The sequence below is a fragment of the Saccostrea cucullata genome, unplaced genomic scaffold (genome assembly GCF_032062105.1).
Source record: "Saccostrea cucullata isolate Sc308-1 unplaced genomic scaffold, CSIRO_AGI_Scuc_v1 ctg1392, whole genome shotgun sequence".
Taxonomy (NCBI): domain Eukaryota; kingdom Metazoa; phylum Mollusca; class Bivalvia; order Ostreida; family Ostreidae; genus Saccostrea; species Saccostrea cuccullata.
Genome location: NW_026918795.1, coordinates 33,369 through 55,551, shown reverse-complemented (window position 1 = coordinate 55,551; position 22,183 = coordinate 33,369). Strand labels below are relative to the sequence as shown.

The 22,183-nt window shown below is 30.9% G+C and overlaps 1 protein-coding gene and 1 long non-coding RNA gene across 2 annotated transcripts; both read right to left on the bottom strand.

Annotated features, from left to right (window-relative positions):
• Positions 1-8,244: 8,244 nt before the first annotated feature.
• LOC134271391 (uncharacterized) lies at positions 8,245-11,904 on the bottom strand. The gene is made up of 3 exons (XM_062753602.1): positions 11,598-11,904; positions 10,266-10,487; positions 8,245-8,565 (listed from the first exon to the last, which is right to left on the bottom strand). The coding sequence occupies exons 1-3, from the start codon at positions 11,884-11,886 to the stop codon at positions 8,306-8,308; spliced, it is 771 nt and encodes a 256-aa protein (XP_062609586.1). The 5' UTR covers positions 11,887-11,904; the 3' UTR covers positions 8,245-8,305.
• Positions 11,905-17,112: 5,208 nt separating this feature from the next.
• LOC134271385 (uncharacterized) lies at positions 17,113-19,565 on the bottom strand. Its single transcript, XR_009993011.1, has 3 exons — positions 19,478-19,565; positions 18,535-18,666; positions 17,113-17,243 (listed from the first exon to the last, which is right to left on the bottom strand). It is a non-coding gene; the product is annotated as an uncharacterized LOC134271385 (long non-coding RNA).
• Positions 19,566-22,183: the final 2,618 nt, after the last annotated feature.

The following is a 22,183-nucleotide window of genomic DNA, read 5'->3' as shown; positions in this document are numbered from 1 at the left end:
TCAAACATTCTACCTTTTCTTGTAACTTGTCAAAATTATGGCATGTTACGGAAATCTTCCTATTTTACGAAAAGTCGGAACAGTCCGTAAATTAGAAATTTATTAATGAATGTTGTGTGACATCATCACAGGAAGTTGTAGACGCTTGGTACACATTGCCAGAAAAATCCATGTAGCCAAAACGATAAAATGACCAAAAATACCAACGCCCGTCGTTTAGAGTGTTACAAGTTACGCAATTTCAAACCCCAATACTATGCGCGACGTCTTTATACATTTCATTTCATAAACATATTGTTGTCAAATCTGTCATTCTTGTTAGTCTGTCATTAAGAATTCATCCGCATTTACCCTACCATAATCGTTTAATTGAAGTGTACATTTGCTCATATAGAATGATGTTTAGCATTAATTAATTACTCTACAAATATGTAGTCACGACTATAAAAAATTTCCTAACAAGGTAAACACAACCTACTTTGTAGTATTTTTGTTCTTATTGGTGTTTTTTTTCTACAACATTTACAATTAAAAAAAAATGAGTATCATTACTACAAGTACGTGGAAACTAATTCGAGGCAGTGCATTGATAGAAATCAAAAGTATTTAAATAAATATGACTTAATAAAAAAAACTGTTTTTACGCTGTACTTATTATACATGTATATAGGATATATCTTTCTATTTCTATCATTAAGTTCCATCAAATAATCCATCAAAAATTGCATGATTAATTAAACATTTAACGATAATCTGTATCTTCAAGATTTTTTTTAGATATTAATCACAAGTGTTGCAGACCAGTAATATTTCGTTATAAAATTCTTTTCCCAATGTGATGCCGATAGTTAATGAAAATAGCTAAAAGTAAGTATTTTCATTGCTTTCAAAAGAAAGGTAAGAAAGAGTTGCAGATACAAATATACACTATGTAACTACTCATCAGCCATATACGTTTCATACGCATTTATGACAATTCCATGACCGGAGATCTAAAGGATTTTACAATATCTAAGGTGAGGAAAAATTCTAGACAATTGTATTTGAAATACTTACCTATAAGATAACTTTTTCGTTGAGATCAATAAATTGATAAAAAAAAACAAAAACGATTTCATTATTGGAACCACAATTGATCATGAGACTAGAAAATCCCCCCCCCCCTTTAATGATATGAAGGTTATGAACATCTTGAAGTCAATGCTACCCCCATGACCTGTGTATGATCACATATGACCTGCATCAGTTTCGAAAGTTCAATAATGACAAGATCGCCTGACACTGCATTCATGATTTTAGTCACACTATAGCGACATGGTATTCAATTTCAGATTTGAACTTTTTCTGAAAAATGCTTGAAAAATATTAAAGCTCTTTCTAAGAACTAGCGAGGATAGTGTTTAGTTTAAGACACTAAATATTCTGTATTTTTTCTCTCTTTCTGTCTTTTCTTTGGACCTTAATATAATTCAATACAAGAAAGGATTTTCTGAAGAACCACTGGGAAAGAAAAGAAATCTGGGAAAACCTCATGACATAGCGTAGAATAGATTTGTACTTTCAAACCTTTACTCCATCAGCTTTGACCATGGATCTGGACAAGAAGTAGACTTAACTTAGAAACTTTGTTAAATTCTGTTTGATATTCGGCATTAGTGTTTGATTTGTTTGAAAATTGTTGATATGATTAGTAAAAAAGAGTTACTACTCTTGGAGTGTCGGTTCGATTTTAATGATATCAAGCCTAAATAATGTACATTATTATATAGCTAATAAATATATATTTTGAAAAAAATCTGCAAAAAATTTAAAGAATCATATCGTTCAATATCTTGGCTTTTTATTGAACTCTGAGTTTGTATTACGTTTACAAATATGCCCGAAACATTACGAATATCGAACGCCCAATATCGATCTCCCAGTTGTTAACAAAAAATGTCGTCTTATCAAATTCTCAGAGACAAATTAAAGAAATGAAGTGACATCTAAGAAAGTGAATTGTTTCTTTCCACAAGTATTCAAATGTTCACTTAGAGGGATTTGCCGATATTCCGGAGAGTTAATATGTTGTCAGTGGACAGTCACATGGGCACGCAATTGATTGTTTTTTTACCCGATATAAAATTCTTGGCATCCAGCACACGTAATTACATTTATTATATATACTTCTGTTATAATGTTTCCTATATAAAGTTAAAAGGTAAAATAACTATCTTTTATAGTTCACGCATAGCAAAGTTATGCCCCGGGGTATAGTTTTTGCTATCCACCCTCGGAAAATTTTCTTGCAATTTTTGCCTCCAATTTTGATTTCCAGCGATAAATCTTTAAACTGATGATGTCATAATGACTTCAGTAGCATTTTGATGTAATCAGGATTTCAGACTATTCTTGCAGTATTATCTTACTCCAAAAAAAATCAAACCTCAGAAATTATATTATACATCAGTATAATAAAACGTTTATCCACTGGTTGTGAGTGGGCTAGCTCTTATATCAAACCCGCAACAGGGACTATTCCCCTCGGGCAAGCCCTCGGGAAATAGTTCCCTGTCGCGGGTTTGATAAAAGAGCTAATCCACCCACAACCAGTGGATAAGTGTATAATATTACATTTTTAGTGGCACAAGACATGTTTTTATTGACTGTGAATTGTCTTCCATTTAAGTTATAAGTTTACCCTTCCATTATATGTTTACACGTCTCGCAACGCGCGTCTTCACACTTAGTCACTTTTTAACTATTTTTAAAATTGGATGATCATAGAATTCTTCTAAAATTCTTGGGCTATCGTCTGCAGTTAATAAATATACATCTCTATATATTTGTTGTGTTGACCGGTCCGTTTTGAGAACGTTGTTAAGTTGGAGTACTACAATCATGATTTCTTGTAATCATGATTTCTTGTACAGTGGGTATGTACAAATTGAATTATATCTGTTTTATTTTCTTGGGTTTTTGTAGACAGTAATTCTGACCGCTCATTTCCCTTGGCTTTCAATATTCCGTTTTCTATAAGGTTTTGAGGATATCCCTGTTTTAAAAGGTATAACTTGAGTTCTTTCAGTCGGATATCTCTGATTTTTTCGTCACTAACGATAGCACATAAACGTCTAGCCAGATTGTATGGAATTGCTGTTTTTGTGTGATGAGGGTGACAGGAACGTTTGGGGGTAAAAGCACGTTAAAATGTATATTAATTTAAAAATATAATTTTTATTTTACAATATACATTTTTATTCATTTACACATTTTTTCCGACATTTAAAAAAAGATTGCTTCTAAAAAAGATCTTGATTTCTAGTTTGAATATTAAACTGACAGCTGAAATGATGTTCATCTGCATTTTTGTCAATTTTGTAGAAGAAGCTAGGACATTTAAACACTCAGTAAAACTATAGCGAACCTTTTTTCTTGATCACTCTACTTATGACCCTGTTAAACCACACTTTCAAAGAATTATCCCAGTCGAATCTTAGAATAATTAATAGATTATCTGTACCTGAGCAATTTAAAAGTTTTATAGACTTTCTTGGAAGAGTAAACAGGTCGCTTTGAAGTTTTAGAGCTGAACAGGACCTCATTTTTTTCGCAATATAAATTCCGAAGCCATTGCTTTATCACTAAAACAACCATTCAAAGATTTTATATATTGTCAATATCTATGCTTTCAAAATTTACGTAACCCACACCCCAACCTTACAAGCAATTCTACTATAAAAATTAATTTAGATCCAATTTACATAGTCAAAATATTAATGTTTCATTATTAAAATAATTGAATATAGACCTGACAACTATGTAAATAAATGAATTTTGTAATCAATGCGCCCTCCCGTTGGCAATGAAGTGATTATTCTTTATGATATTTTGGATGTACTAATCTCCAGTTTAATTTTTTTTTAAAAATTGAAACACTGTACATGCAATGTATGTCTTGTACCAGTGATCTGGTTTTGAGTGAATAAAGAATCCATCAGGTGAAATGAAATACGACCCCGGGTCTGGGGTGCAGAAGGTGGGGTTATTTAATCGGATGCGCATGGTTATTTTTCGCTCTCCTCTGTTCTAAATATGGACCTTTATAATGTCGACTTTTTCCAATTTAAGATAAACCTTTTTCACACGATTTGATAATCGTGTAAACAAACACGCACGATTTTGTAATATAATCTGTAACATATCAATATACATGTACTTCAGGGAACTGTTATAGATTTAATATAAGTTTTAAACTGGATCTTAATACAATGAATATTTTTTTTCTGTTATGCCTGCTTGAAATTATCGAAAAAAAAAACGATCAAAACACTTATAAGACTCCATGTAAGAAACAATACAATGTTTTGCAGAAAGAATAAAAATATTCATTATTATTATGGCGAATATTAAACATCTTCGTAAATCTTCAGATATTAAATTAAGTTTTGAAATATCATAATAACGTCAAGTTCTCAAATAATATAGAACAGTTCTTATATGTTTCTACATCATCATTCATACTCAACTGAAAATTTATTTTTATTAAAATCAAATTGAAAAAAAAGTTTAAAAGAATGATGTCCCCTAGGTCAATGATAAGCCGTGTCGACTTGTACGAAAAATAAACCCCGGAAAAGAAAGGAAATCCTCATTAAATATTGACAGTTCAATTTTGCTTCCAATAAACTGAAAACGCTTTTTTCTAAATCATGTAAAAAGACAAATGGATTGTTTCTGATGGTCTACATATTTTACAGCGAAATATTTTTAATTTTTTTTTAAGTTTTCCCATTTCACCAAAGATGTTTCTTGATTGAAAAAGTCTTTTAGTCAATGTCCATATATTGGATATCTGCTGAATACAGTTCTGTATTAAAAAATATCGGACAGTTTAAGCCCTGCTAGGACCGAAAACTGTCTGATATTTTTTAATACAGAATTGTATGAGGCATGTATTGTACTTAAAACATTGATTTTGATTTACCTGAGACAGTCCGATATTAGAACATAAGACAAAGGTGTTAATGATCACTGAAGCAATTTTAAAAGGAGAGTAGGGACAATTTTTTTTTTCATTAAAACATACACGGAGATTTAAGCAGTCTAACGAATTATACAGACAATCTAGTGAATAATTAATCGAATGGAAAGCGCCGATATGAAGAATATCCACAGAAAATTTAGCAGCTGTTAAAGGTACACTAGTCCATTTCATTTTTTATGTTAAGCGTCTACATATACCATTGATTTAGATGTTCCATTAAAAAAAAAAACAAACATACCAGTTATCAATAATCCAGGATTTTTGAGGGAGACGTTAAAAATCTTCAAATTTCTTTCGAAATTTGTTGCGAATCTGTCAAATTAAGGATTAAATATCACATACATTTGTACTAGGCCTAGTTACCTTGATTTTGCATCTAGGTATCTTTCTTTTAATGAGAAAAATGAAATCAACACTTTCCAAACTTTTCAGTGAATCTTCAGTTGATACTATTAGCTATTTGGAGTAATCTTTCACTGATTTTTTTCCCTACAATTTTTCGTTCCGTTTATTTTTTCTCTAGATCTGTCCAAAAAATTATGTTTTAGAATTTAATTTTCAAAAAAAAAACATTCATGTTTAAAAGTTTAATTTACTTGTTATTCATAAATTGTCGTCTAAGTGTTGCAAAATATGATATAATTTAAGTTCATGTGTCAACAACAAATCAAAAATGCAAAAACGTTCATAGAATAGCAATCATTTTTAGTTTTCACTTGCCATGAAGATAATATAAATTTAAAGTTAATTGTTCAACAAGACTGAATATTTTTCGAGGTACAGCCTATGTTTAAAAGTTATATTTTCCGAGGCACAGCCTATGTTTAAAAGTTACTTGAAAGGTAGACGACAAATTTTCAATTTTCCAAATATTCAGTGAATATGTGTTTTATTATAAAGGCAAAGTCGTGTAAGTCTCGATTCAGAAAGAATAAGGAAAGGTCTAAGATGAACACCAATTTTATTGGAAATGGAATGATTCCTCATCAAAATGTTTTTTTTTATCATTCGTATATAGCACTATAGAGAAATGTTCGAGTTTAATTTCTGAAAATCAGTTCCGAATAAAAAAAAAAAAGTTAGGAATCTGATTTGACACATTGTTGGCTTCTATTATGTGGAAATCTCTCCGCACGAAAAACAGTCGAAGTAACAAGGAATTTATAACTGATTTACAGTAATTAGAACAGGTTAAGACTTTGTTTTAAAGACGTAAGACACACTGGGGGAGATAACTCGCGCGATTTCAATTGAACGTTTGACGTGACGTAAAATTTAACGTAGAAATTAAAGCGTCAAAATGACGAGTAATATAATATGACGAGTATTATAAAAGAAAAATTGGATATGGGGTTTGGCTGTGATTATGAGTACCATACTCAATTCATATGTATTTATTTTTAATTAACCCGATTAAACTCCGTAAAAAGCAAGACATAAAATACCATTCCTTATTGTTTATTTCATTTCATATACAATGAATTGTATTCTTGATCAAAGCGCAGCTTTTTCTTTTATTCTGAAAATTTTATTTTACATTGTCGAAATTTTCATTATGTACAATTGGCTATAGGGCATATTACATTCCGATTAATGATCTTCATTACAAGTTGTGCACTTTCGATGTAAATATTGTTTTTCTTCTTTAATAAATAAAACAACAATAAACAAACAAAAAAACTTTTACAATGTGAAATAGATGTTGTTCTCAGACCCTTGCTGATCAAAGAGGAACAACTCTGAAAATGTAGATATTTATTTTCCTCCCTTTATTCACGGTTTTCCACAAAATTAGAAACATTTACAGCAAGACCTAATAAATCCGAGAATTTAATAATATAGACCTCATATACACAATATAAGTATATAATTGAAAAGATTTGTTCAGTAGTACTGAAATTAACTACATTTATGAACATCCTATTGCAGCAAATCGTTTGAATTTCCGTCACTGTCAACAATGTCGGTTCGCATTTCCTCGAATCAAAACAAATCGTAGCCTGTAAGATTTTTTTTTAAATATCAACGTGCGATTTGATATCAATTGAAATAGATGGGGAGTTTGATGTTTGATATTTTAAAGTTAATGTAGACGAATGCGGAATTTTCATTTTATCTTTAGAAGCAACGACATTGAAGGAATCCGTTCAACATTGTGAGGGATGTACATTTATGCAAATGTCGATGTATCTCCACGGTCACATACTGTCTTGTTTGAAATAATGACATGAAAGAAACTACAATTATTCCATTTATATTACAGGAGAGTTGAACATACACCATTTTTTAATAAATAAAAATAAAGAAATAAAATGAAAAATCAACATATTCAAGTTCAACATAACTTGAATTCGCATCCAGGGTTTCATGTGGTATGGAATGCATAATGCATACATAGTAAGTATATGGACTAAACACTAAAATCCTTCGGTAATCTTTTCCTGATACATATAAAACAGTAGTCAATATTTATTCTGCTTTCATGAATTTAAAAACAAATGTATACCTTCGGGAATCAAATGCCGAAATACTAGTATATTTTGCACTGTAAACGATGTTTCGTCAAACGCTAATGGCGTACGAGGCAAAAATGGAAGGGGTGGGGTGGTAGGGGTATTCGAAAATTGCCTAAAAATCTACATTTAAATATTCTTTACATATATTATTACTTTTAAATGTGTAAGTTAATATATCATTGAAGCAAAAGCAGTATTCCAATTTGATTGTTTTGAAATGTGTATTTGTAGATTCATAGCAAAATCATCGACCCCCGTCTGAAAGACGCGCGGGAACGTGATTTACAAAAAAATATGAAGATTATTTTTGCTACCAGCTATCAAAGAAAGTTTTTTACCAAAATTAAACGACAGGTTTTTTTCCACAAAAATATTTTGAATTTGAAAAATACACAATTTTCAAGGCTAAGATAATTCATAGTTTTCCAGTTTCAGGTCTTTAAAAATTGTTTTGATAATATGTATATCAAAAAGATGACTATGTTTTTGTGTTAAATGGTTAAAGGAATAAGTCAATGAAATTTGACATTTATATCTAACCTGTTTTTTTTTAAAAATCAAGGTTTAAGTAGTTCGTTGATGAAAAATTTTCTCTTGTAAACAACTAAATGGGGGTAACTTTTGGAAGTTCCAGTCCAAAAACCACTCGAACGATTTTGTCCAAAATGTGCATACATGCAGTAGATATCGTCCTGTAATAAATATTCAAAAATAACGAAAATTAAACGACAGGAATTTTTTGGTGTATGTGTGTTGTACATCCTTAAACATTATATCCATTTACCACAACTTCTCTCAAAACCAAGGCATTTTTGCCATCATGTGCATTCACGTCATCTGTTATGTAATTAGGACGGACTATCCTAACTGTGACGTAAGATCCGTACAAGGCTGGCTCTTTCTCACACTGTATTGTGTGGATTAGTCCTGTCTGACTTGGTCCGTCGAACGTGCCACAGGTTTCCATCTCGGACCAAACAGAAGACACTCCGACCCTTATCTCAACGCTGTGCAGCCAACGACCTGAAATGGTAATCGTTTAAGAATGCAAAACTGGTGACCAAAGGATTAATATTTAAAGTGAGTTCCTTTGTCCCTTCATTTTTAAGAAATGCTTTTGGATAATGCTTTATCTTTTATCCCTTAGAAAAAACATATTGTGGCCCTATTGTAATTAAACAATATAGATTAAGATTTTTTGTTTATCAGCATTACAAATGTATCATTTAGGGAATGATATAAAAATCTATGAAAAATTTCAAATGTTCCTGATCAGAAAATGTCAGCTTACCATGTTTTTTAGAATATAATAAATACTGAAGTTCTGTTAATCACGGTCAAGGATTACTTGGGGCAAACAGTATTGAATAAATGTAACAGCTTTTTATGCTTTCTTCTGGAAAGCAACTTTAAAACATCTTTTACTTAAGAACAACAGAACTGTCATAAGATGAACTATGTCATAAGTCTAAGAAATTATTTGAAGAATTGTACTAAAATAGTCATAGTTTTACTAGGTTTTTAAACAGGAAAAAATCTTTCAAAAAAATATACTTATTACTATGTTTGTCAATCATTATACATAGGTGTGTAAAATTGGCACATGATAATTATGTGATAAATAATTTATCATTAAATTCCAAGATAAACATGCTTCTTTAACTTTAATTAAGTTATGTTTATGTCGGATCTCTAAATCACCTGGCACTCCAAGGAAAGAATAGCAAAGGGGATATCCAAGATATAATACCTCTGCTTGTCTGTCTTACCTTTTTTAAAAGTTAACATGTGAAGAATAGGGAGGCAATACGCCTTTGATAAGTTGTATCAATATGCTACAATCATCTTATTATTAAAAAAAAATAGATTTTGAATATAAAAAATTGAATGTTCAACAGCATGACAGGCCCTAATACATGTACATATAAAACTTTATGCCTTTAGAGTTTTAAAGGCATAAAGATCGATGGCAAATGTTAGAAGAAATACGGAAATTAGAATGATTATTGCATCACAGCTTAGCATTTACACCAAAGGGCCTCATTTTTTTTTATTCCACATTAAAAAGATTTTGGAATCCCCAATAATCAAAATTGCTGTAATAAAAAAAATTGGTGTACTGCTTCTCAAAAAAAAAAAAAAAAAAAAAAAAAAATACCCATAAAATTATCAGTTAAAAAATTGGCCAGGTAAAATCAAGATAAAGATTCTTTTAGCAAATTTCTGTGAATACTATCCTAGGATACTTGCTTAGAAAGTTTTTTCATGCATAATCTATAATCTTATCGAGAAATATTATTTCTTTCGGTAAACAATTGATTCATGCATATAAAAATGTACATTAACCTGTTGTTCTTGGAAATAAAATAAAATCTTAAAAGAAGTTTAAATGAGTTGTTCTGAGTGCAAAAGACCTTAATATTACAGATTTATATAGTGTGAAGACACCAATAAAACGGTTACAGACAGCGGATAAATTTAATCAGAAAAGCCCCAACTGAGCATTTGGAACAGATAAGTTTTAAAAGGCAAAGTATATACAGCGTTTTGTGGCAAAGTTTTAAAAGGCAAAATATCTACAATGTATTGTGATAAGAATGAAAAGGCAATCCTGAAGCATCATTCTTATGTACACTTTAAACTCATACGTATAGTATTGTTTCAAAATCAAAGAATGATTTACCTACCCTTTAGTAATATGAAAAATGAAATTTCATACTTACCATATCCGTCATTTCTATTGTAAAGAACAACGTTATTCACAATAGAAATTTTTCCAAGAGCAATCGTCAACCATGGGTGAAGTTCGTAGTTAGAGTGAAATACGTGGTAATTATTAAAACCGATAACACCATCCACAACGCACTTCGGATCAATAGAAGAGAATGGAGAAAATGGAGCGGTCGAACTAAAGGAGATATTCTTTCCAAGTGCAAGGTTTTCCACTTAAAAACAAATTGAATAATTCAAAAAATAAAAAAAGAAAAAAATTTAAGTAGACTTTAAGGTAAAAAATAAAACAATTCTAAATTATGCATGTTAGGGAGTTAATATTCATACAGAAATGCTACTACTTGTATTTATTTATCTATTTATTTATTTTTTTTAAATTCTAAATACTGTGAAAATTTATTAATTTTGAAAACTGACCTTAATTATATTATATTATTTTATGCTTCCCAAAAATTGTGTCAGTTAAAGGTGAACAAAGTGAAATTGGAACATAAAGGGTGTTAAGAAAATTCATTCCACATCTTTCTTTCATTTTCGAAAAGGAATACGATGAGAAGATATTTACAGTTTGTGATAATTAATGTATACGAGTCCATTCTTGCTACTGATAAGGTTTCATTTGTCTTATGATGAATCAAAGACGGAAGGGCATTTTTTAACAGATGATGTCTGTGCAATATAAATTCTCGAGAGGGATGTTAATCAATACACAATCAATCAATCAATCTTGCTTATATTTACGCTCATAAGCTTGTGTGATACAAAATAATCTATGCAGAAACAAAAGTAAATAATCCTTTATTTTCACTCAAAATGACCAGCATTTCTTTCATTCAGGTGCTTTAAAGATGTTATACATATTTTCATATGGATGAAAAATCCTATATCTTCACTCTAGAAATGAATTGCTAAAAATCGAATGCATAGTCATGTAATTTTGTCAGACTTTAAAATTCATCTCTTTGGTAAAGCACTACTTTGAAATTTTCGAAAATATTTCTTCATGGAACGATTTTTCTTAACACCCCTTACATAACTACTAATGATCTTTCTGTTGCTTTGAAAGACAACTATAATACATTCATGATTCAAGAAAATAATCTTGATGCATAGTTTTTATATATACCATTTGGAAGATGATGTTCAACCTTTACAATAATTTGGAGGTTTAGGGATGCAATTTTTTTTATATAAATATGCCCTATTAAAAACGATGTTGCCTAGCATACACATGTATGTGCCGAATAAATATGCTCTATTCAAAATGGTGTTGTCTTGCATATTTTGTGAAAAAAAATCAAAACTGACACTGTTATACATACAATTGTCAGAATAGTATCTCCATCCCTTGTCGTCAAATATATGTGACGTGAAGATTCTCCGATGAGTACGACATTTACTCAATTCTTCATTGTATCCAAAAAATCCACAATCGCTTTGACACATCCTAGAACATTCAGGAAATGATTTATTTTTATACTCCCCTATTAGTTCGCTATTTGACTTCTTGTCCTTAAATTTGAATTCGGCGATGTATCTTCGATAAAAACTAAAGGCATGAGACGTTGTTAAAAGGAAAACAACCAAGACATTCAACCAATTTCTGCACATATTACACCAGGCGTTTATCACAACCTACATATAACACGTTCTCTAATCAATGGTAAATATAGTTTCCAATTTAAAGATCAGCATTCATTTAAATATCAATGCAATAGACTGATTAATAAGCAATTATATTTTTTTATAGATATAATTTACTACCTCTGACGTATAGAATATGTGAACCAGCATGATTGGCTAGAGGTTGCATGTACATTATGTAATATTTTAATATTACCAAAATATAGAATTTGTTGACAATATTGATTGTAGAATGATGTTACACCATATTTTTTCAGAGCATTTCACACCGATTTTCCTTTCGCAGCATTGTTAATGCTTGAATAGGGCCGGGTCTAATTTATATGGGAAATGTTTATTGTGACGTCTCACAAAAATAGGTACAATTTGTATTCCTCATAATACTAGAAAATTAGATTATTTGCAATTTTAAACTGTATTTGCATAATAAACAACATTAAAACATATCAATGCATTAATAACAGTTGCTTTTTAAATCCCAGACAACGGTTTATAAACAAATCACTGATCGTAGCAAACTTGTCGACATGACGTCATTTTGGAAAAAAGCAGATCAAGTCTATTTTTACAATGTTAAATGCATTTTATTAATAAACAGAAAATTATTTACAGATTTTAGATAGGCTATTAATATCAATGCAAAACCTTTGTTTAGTGCGATTATTCTATGATAAGCGAGACACTGTATGTAATTAATTTTGGCGTCTTCATGTGTACAGGTTTGACATGTTGACCATCAAGATGGCTTATTAAATCGCCTTTTCGCAAAGATATACACATGATAGATGTCAACAATTTTTTTTATATAAGTACATGTAAAGGATGGTTTCCTTAACTTAAATAGTTTTGTTGCTTACTTTAAATCGAGAGCGTGACTTAATACGGACATAAAATACTTGATAAAGTTCATACATATTTCGACATGAGCATATTTACTTAAAAATTTACTTATAAAATGCCAATTCTATATTAAGCAGCAGCACTTTCCAGAAAAAAAAAAGTATGAAGAAAAAAAATGGTAACTTAAATTTTTAATTTCATGTAGAGTATGCCCTTGCGATATTGAAATTTATTTATGACCTCAAGTCAATACACATACTATGCATTTATAACGTGAATGTCCATTGATGGGACCAAACTTAGTTTGGTACAAAGTGGGATATATTATGTTATTTCAGTAAGTACTGAAGTTATGTATTAATAAAATGGCCTTATAAAAAATAAATTCAGTTTTGAAAAAGTCCCGTTTTTTGCACATCTATATTCCATTCATTTCTTTATAGTATGCCTTAACAGTGCTGAGTTATTTCTATTTTTTTTTATCATATTCTGTAATAACTTTGTCACTACATTTATTTTTTCCCGTACATAACACGACATTTCATACAATAATACTGTACATGTATCTCCAAAAATTTTTACATGTTCTAGCAGTAGAACTTTAAATCGATATTTCAAAATGAATTATATGTATATAACGAACAATGTTCAATCTCAAAATTCCATTAAGCAATCAAATATTGAAGCAAAATTAATACGGACCTGTAAAACATCAGTGAACGGATCGGGTGGAAAGAGGAGGTAAACATACCTTGGCCACTGGTGAAGCCCGTTGTGTGCTCTTTATTATACCACAAAAGTCACTTATTTTTCTTTTTACTACAAAAACAATCAGTGACGGATTAAGAGGACAGGGGTCAAAACCTTCAACCCCTCCTTCGTGTCCAAATTATACATAGGGTTTAATTATTTTTTTTTTAGAGTGGCTGTGGGCCCTTTCCTTAAAATGGTCTCCCCCTCCCCCACCGACACATACAAAAAATAAGTTTTTGATCCACGAATGACACGAGCTGTGCGTAACCATGCTTTCTATAAATTTAAATTAAAATTAAAAGAATTAAATTCCCAATTTACAATTCGTGTCAGACATAAATTTATTTGAAAATATACACTCAACATAACCATATCATTCAAAAACGATATCTAGCTTTCATTAACAGATATATTTCTCTCAAATGCTTGCATTCGAAATGATCTATTTTAAAAAAGGTATTACATGATACTGAGTTAAATATACATAAAAATTAAATGAAATTACATGTAAATAACACTTAATGAAAGACGCATGCAACATGTAACCACATTTTGCAACCACATAATTTAATATAAATGGCCATTTGTAATATATCCTTTGTTTAATAAAAAGAGCAGTCCAATGGAAATTCATAAATTGCCTAAATACCAGCGCTAAATAGCAAATTAACCATACCTTAGCTTTTGAAAAAAGGGTAGACGAACATTTCCATTGAAATCTCACATTTAGGCATCATCATATTTTGAAATAGTCTTGGATATAATAAAATGTTCATTATATCTTTTCTTATGTTTTAGGCAATTAAATAAAACATAAATATATTATAAGAATATAATGTTTCAGTTGTAAATCGCTTGTTGATTGGTTGAAAATAAGCAGTTTTGTCGTTGTTGTCAATAAACATATGCCCCCCCCCCCCCCCCACCCACACCCCGTGTTTCACAAAAAACCTTCGTTTGAATTTGTGAAATAACAGTCCATATTTATAGTAAAAAAGAATTGTGGTGAAACGGGGGAAGGGGTTCTAAATTATTTTCCGTTTTCCGTTGATTCTATGGTAAAAACACAAGTTTATTTAAAATTTTAGAGATGTCTCTTTTTGTTTTCCCAAATAAGTATTATTTTATGAAAATGCATATAAGTATCAATGAGAAATATCAACAATTCATCGAATATGTTAACTTTCAAAAATTGACTTGCAGGTAGTCAGGAGAACAATGCTATCGTTTGCAGTTCTTTGCGAGATACACCACGTACTCACTTTTTGAAGGTTGATTGAATCCATGTAGAGATCTTTTGATCAATTATTAATTATTGTACTCAGGGTTTGAAATTCAAGATTAAAGAGCCTATTTGCAATTATAAGTACTCACGAAGTAAAAATGCATATGAATATTAAGGAATCTTTAGAATGCCTAGCACAGAACAAACATAAAACATTGTGATTTGTTTTAAAGGAACATATTAATCTCTTTGTTTTGGTCTTTTGCTATCGATTTCTTTTGATTTCTTCCCTGCAAATATTTTTTTTTATTTCAAAATGTCAATATCCTTTGTTAATATCAATTTTTGAAGAATAAATTTCAAGTAACCATATGTCAGTTTATCTTAAGCTGAACAAGTGGTCATGGTAAAATACGAAAATTGGATGATTTTTTTTTCCCGGTTCACTGAGGACAACTGCAATCAATTCAAATTGGCATATTTTTATCTTTTGTACAAATCAAATATGTATGAGATATCCAATGAAGCCCCATACGGTGAAAAAAATTCATTTTACATGCTGTTATTGTTAGCTCAGTTTTTGTATCCCGCTTAGAATAGGGCAGTCAGTTTGCAGTTTCAAAAGAATAAAATGCTAAATTTTACACTTCCTGATGGATGTATCTTGGACTTGTTCTATGACGTTTTGTTCATTTAAAAATGAAAAATATCTTGAATAAAGAGCGCAATGAGACAATACATTTTTAATGAAAAGGCGACATTCAAAGTATACATTTTCCATTTTTCCATTTACAATAAATTCTGCCAAAGGAGTATCCTGTTTCATGACCAATAATAGTCTAATGAGAGTTTAAAAAAAAAAATATAGATTTACTTTGAAATTTTCGAAATACTGTTGAACTGAAAATTGAATTCCTCTAAGCTGCAGTTCGTGCATACGTTTCCTAAAAAATATAAATATCAAGAATTTCAATAGTAAGATGAAATTAGTCAATTAAGAAACTGCATTCAAAAATGACCCTAAGAAGGCAATTTTCTGTGCATTAACAAAGTTATGTCAATTTATGATGTAGTTATTACTAACGATAACGTTTATCCCCACACAAGCTTTTATTTCATACATCAACGAAATTAACACACGCAGCTAGGTTAAGCTCGCCCATAGGAAATATGCCTTAACATATTAAAAAAAATCAATATAATGTTGATATTATTTTTTATTACATGAGTTTTAATTTAATGGGAATAAAACTAATGCATATGTATGTATGAGGTCTCAACCAAGTTCGGCCAAAGCGACTCCACGTACATCAACTGTTTGTTACGTGACATGTTTAAGATTTAGAAAAAATATGTGCGGATACAAAGATCGTAAAAGTTCAACGATATACGGATAATTTTCTCCATGAAATTGATAGTGTTTTCTTTGAGACAAATTTCTCCATGCCCGGGAATTATATAAAGAACTGCGAACGATAGTATTTTTCTCCCGCCTATCTCCAAGTTAATTTTCAAAAGTTAACATATTCGAAGGATTTTTAATATTTTTTTATAGATAATTACATGGATTTTCATAAAACATTACTTATTTGGGAAAAAAGAGAGAAAACTTGTGTTTTTCACTATAGAAATCAATGGAAAACGGAAAATAATTTTAAAACATCCCCCGTGTCACAAAATTCCTTCTTACAGGTAATATGGAATGGTAATTCACAAATTCATGCCAAAGCTTTTTGTGTGACAGGGGGGGGGGGGGGGCATTTATTGACAAAAAACGACAAAAATGCTTATTTTCCACCAATTTCAAAGCGATATACAATTCAAACATTATATGTTATTGAAATATTTATGTTTTATTGATTTGCCTAAAACATAAGAAAAGATATGTGGAACATTTAATCATATCCAAGACTATTTTAATATATGGTGATGCTTGAAACTCCGATTTCAATGGAAAATATCTTCTACCGCCCTATTTTAAAGAGCTGGATTTAGCGATAATTTACTGTTTAGCGCTTGTATTAGGACAATTTATCAATTACCATTGAACTGTTCTTTGTATTAAACAAAGATTTTATGGCCAATTGCTATTCATATTGAATTAATTGGTTACAAAATATATTCGGGAATCGAGAGTTAGGGTGTGTATTTCTTTTACCGACTTTTGATAAACTGTGTGCATTTACACTATTCGCATTGAAGAAATGTAAAATTACGGAAAAAATCAACAGCGCACAACTTGCTCTCAGCACTTTTCAAAATAGTAGGGACAGTAGCTACATGTGTCTATGATATTATAATTTATAATCAAGTGGGTACAGTCCACTAATTGTTTTTCCATAGGCGACAATATTAACGTTTCTTCTCATAGCGATGTCCCTAATTTTCGTTCGGTAGTGAGTGACCCCTCCAATCAAAGCACATCAACTTGTCTTTCCTTGGTTAAAATCTCGAGGTTGCATGTCAGATTCGTTTTCCGGCAAAATGCGTCTGTCTGCGGGAACCTCTGCAAATGAAAGTGAAAGTAAGGTAATTTCATACTTCTCACTTGCGTTATAATACACAAAATAATTCGGCTGATCAACAACTGTGAGGCTCAGTTCAGTACACCTGCCCAATTTTTTTTTATGCAAGTCTGCAATTTAAGGAACTTGTAATTTTTTATGCACTACTTTCTTCTCCTACGATTCTAAAAATAATTAGTGGGATGTACCCAATATGAAAAAGCATTTTTTTTTCTTTTACAATATTTCACACTGCTTGTCAATCAAGAGCATAAGAAGGGACATCATGCCAAGTTTTATGAAAATTCAACAATTCATTAAGATTTTACAGCATTTACAGTTCTATGTGTGATATCTTTAAAAAATGCTCCAATCTATCCAAAACTGTACCCAAGTTTTGAGTCAAATTTTAGCCTATTAACACATTTATACCATTCTTAATCAACTTCATAACTTCAAATACATATAGTCAAATCATAATCAAGCACTTAATTGGGTCAATTTCACTTTTTTTAAAAAATTAATGTATTTTCGCACAAAATATGACCACTTCTCACCCTCTAATTGATAGTTTCTCCAGAAATGACAAAAAAATGAAGTTCACAAATACCCCGAAAGTAGTAAAATAAAAAAAAGTACTGATTATTTCCTGTCCATTGATGTATCATTCATGAAATTTTGACTATGAATGAAAAAGTTATAAGACTTTAAAATCCTATATAGAATCATTTGTTTCAAAGCAATTTTTATACCAATGCAAATTTACTCATCTATGACGTCACAATGACATCATAATAATAGAAAGCTCAATACATGTGTATCATTACTTTCCCCGAACTTTTCATTAAGACAAAATCAGTGCTTATATACTATTATTTACTTTAAAAAAATATGTGGTGTTGCAGATTAAATAAATAGTTCACTAAAGTTGTTTTGTTTCCATGGTAACCATTTTGTAATTTGTAGGAAAATGAGACAAAATTTTGAATTTCCTGAAAAATGCATAATTTTGACTGTCAAATATTCATGAAATTTCAATTCTTATATCTGTGTAATCTTAATTATGCATAATTTACAAAACAAAGATGTAGATCTAATTAATTTGAGAATCTTAAATAAGAAAAGAAAATTTATATGAGCTGCAAAATATATATAGCAGTGCAGGTACAGATTAGTTATAGCTAAATACTTTCACATTCTGATCACCTTTTTAATATGTAAATTTCCTCACCCCCACCCCATCCCCCCACTTCAATGATTTTTTTTTTTTTTTTTTAGAAAACTTAAACTTACATATTTTGCCGACTGTCACATTTTGCCGATTCTTTTTCAAGATGTATTCAAATGGGTGTGCATTTGCTGGCCAATAGTTTTAAACACCATCTGCATGGACCTCATATTTCTCCTGTACCAATCACCATAAACCTAAAAAAAAATCAATACAATAAATGGTACATCACATTTGCAGACAGACAGACACACAGACAGTCAACACATACAATTTTACCATAATCCTTTCATGCCCATTACTTGAAATTAATTAAATTTAAAAAATGATTAATTTGCTCCCACCTGAAATCACACTGTTTACATTGATAATAAAGTTAATTCACCAGAATTATATAGGTAAAAATTATGTTTTACTGACAATAATTGAACATTCAACAAATACATGTTATGCAATTGCTAAGAAATACGTGCCGATCATCAACATGTTCCAAAAACATTAAATTGTTATTTACAAATATTGTTCTAAGGTATACCTCTTACCTCCTGTGTAAAATACAAATGTCCATCACCTATATACTGTTTAACACTGCCCTGAACAGTCTGATAACTTTCTGCTGTCTACTTTCACTTCGACCTTGACCCCGATTGAATACCGATCCCGAGCTCATTTGTGAATTTCTGTGTATTGAAAATAAATAAACCACAATGGAACATGTACTTCTACATAATTGCTTCTTAATCAAATCATACATTTACGATTCTGAATAAATAAATTATATAAATCTATACATTTAATCTACATGATACATGTGTAAACAATGGGTGATACATGTTGACTGTTCCGGTGGGGGGTGGGGGGGCTAGACACTTTATTTATGAATCAATTTGTTAAAAAATGTGTATCAACAATATAAGAATTTTTTTTTTTCATAAATTTGAACAATTGAAAATAATAGAAAACAACAACTTTGAAATAAATTCAGGATTTATGACATCTTTCACTTACTTATAGGCTTCCTAATATGGGTACAGTCCACTAAATGTTTTCCCATAGGCGACAATGTTAACGTTTCTTCTCATAGCGATGTCCCTAATTTTCGTTCGGTAGTGAGTGACCCCTCCAATCAAAGCACATCAATTTGTCTTTCCTTGGTTAAAATCTCGAGGTTGCAAGTCAGATTCGTTTTCCGACAAAATGCATCTGTCTGCGGGAACCTCTAAAAATGAAAGTGAAAGTATGGTAATTTCAGAATTCTCACTAGCGTTATAATACACAAAATAATTCGGCTGATCTTCTTGATAAATTACATTTTCAAAGGTTTTTTGGTAGGAAAGATACTCCTTATCAACAAGTGTGAGGCTCAGTTCAGTACACCTGCCCAATTTTTTTTTTTATGCAAGTCTGCAATTTAAGGAACTTGTAATTTTTTATGCACTACTTTCTTCTCTTACCGATTCTAAAAATAATTAGTGGGATGTACCCAAGTGGATATCTTTGAACTTTTGAGATTTCAGAGAAGTAGTACATGTACCTGTGATTGTAGTACGTTTTTGTATAAAAAGAGCATGACTGCTGCTTTATAACAGACCTAATAGTTATCAATTGAATAAGACTGTGAACAATTGATGAATGTATTCAAAAATATGAATCAATTTTAGTCAGATCTCGCTTATTTAGTTTTAATTTTCATATGTTCAGTTCCACTAATAGCTTGATCAGCGTCTGAAGTAAAGAGAAACTGCGTGTCGAACTAACCTATGACATCATATCTGTTAGAACAGCGAGATCAAGTTGGCTTTGATTTTACATTCAATTAGTGTTATAATGGTTATAATGAAAAATCAAGGAATGTAAGAGTATATGAAAAAAGAATTTTATTATCTATTAGCCGAGATTCATTTGTACAATTTCACCGTGACGTCATAATCGAATTCCTAAGACTATGCACACACTGATCTACCTTTGGGTCGCCCTTTACCTAGTTGCGCAGTGGTGATCAAATGTAGAACCTGAAGTACAATCAGAATAATTGTTGATCTTGGGTACGATTTCAGCTGAATTAAATTTTCATTTCTTATATATTTTAGGTGCATCACGTAATCATAACAATTCAGAAAACAAAATAGATGACGATGCATCGAAATGTTTTTTTAATCCCTTCCCATACGAAAATGTGTAGTTGACCGTCAACTAGCCGTCAACTAACCGTCAACTAGTCGTCAACTGTTAATGCGAAAACAGTTGACCACTCGGAGTTGAATGCTTTTCTGAAAAGCGATCAACTGATTTGCATAAAACGGCCAGTTGACCATTAATTGAATGCTAATACTTTGAAATTTCATGCAGAACAAGAGTTGACCACTAGTTGAACACTCCGACTTGATAGAAAATTTCTCCCACGCTAAATTTATGTTGGGTTCAAAATTACATTATCATAGATCGGGTTTGTTATACCATAATTACAACAACCAAGATTTGAATCAGTACATGTGTGTTTTCTGTAGAAGATGGGAATTTTGATTTGAAACATTATTATTGTCTTCATGATGATTCAGCGTGTGAAATATATCTCATGTACTATTGTAAGTATATAAAATTTAAAGATTAAATATTGAAAGAATTCTGAAAACCTGTTATGCATTAAGTGTCTTGTTGTGTTTCTTGTCGTGTTGTAAAAATAAACAATTGCTTTAGACTAATTCTATATATAACCTTTTCTGCCCAGAAAATGAAGAAGGACTGTAACAACTTATGAGAGTGTGCCAGCTCAATTCATTTATAATGCATTTAGATTTACAAGTACCTTTATGTCAATTTAGAAACTCTATTGGTTTGACTTTTCATATTTTCAAGAACACTGCTTGTCTTAGATTTCAAATCTCCCTCCATTTTTTTTCAAATTTAATGAAAGCAACCTACGTGCACTGACTAATGGAGTATTCAACTAGCGGTCAACTCTAAAGGAAATAGTGGAGCATTCAACTAGCGGTCAACTGCAATGGAAATAGAGGAGTAATCAACTAGCGGTCAACTGCAAAGGAAATAGAGGAGTATTCAACTAGCGGTCAACTGCAAAGAAAATAGAGGAGTAATCAACTAGCGGTCAACTGTAAAGGAAATAGAGGAGTATTCAACTAGCGGTCAACTGCAAAGAATATATAGGAGCATTCAACAGTGGTCCACTCTATGCAAATGAGTTGATCGCTCCCTCATTTGCATGGCAAAAATTCAACTAATGGTCAATTGACGGTCAGTTGACCGTCAACTAGTAGTCAACTGAATACTCCGATTGAATTCTAATAGTACTTTTTCATATGGGTTCATCAAATATTTGTAGTATATCAGTTTATGCTACCGAACGGTAAAATACATTATTAGACCTCTACTGATTTTTCACTATATAAAAGTAAATCGACATATTTTGCTGATTTCCTGAAAATCACCGCGAATAAACCGATTCCCTGCAAAACCGACTGATTCCCTGTAAAAAATGTACGTTTTTTGATGAGCTGATACACACCTATTCGGAACACTAGCAATTTCTTTAAGCTTACGACAAACTTAGATATGTTCCGAATAAACTCATGAATATTCATTATGAATCGAAATGCATCGCGAGTCAACTGGTCCCAGATCTATCAAAAAGAACCAGTTTACTGGTAGCAAACGACCACCACATTGAACATGGCGAGCAGATTTGCGGTATTAGGA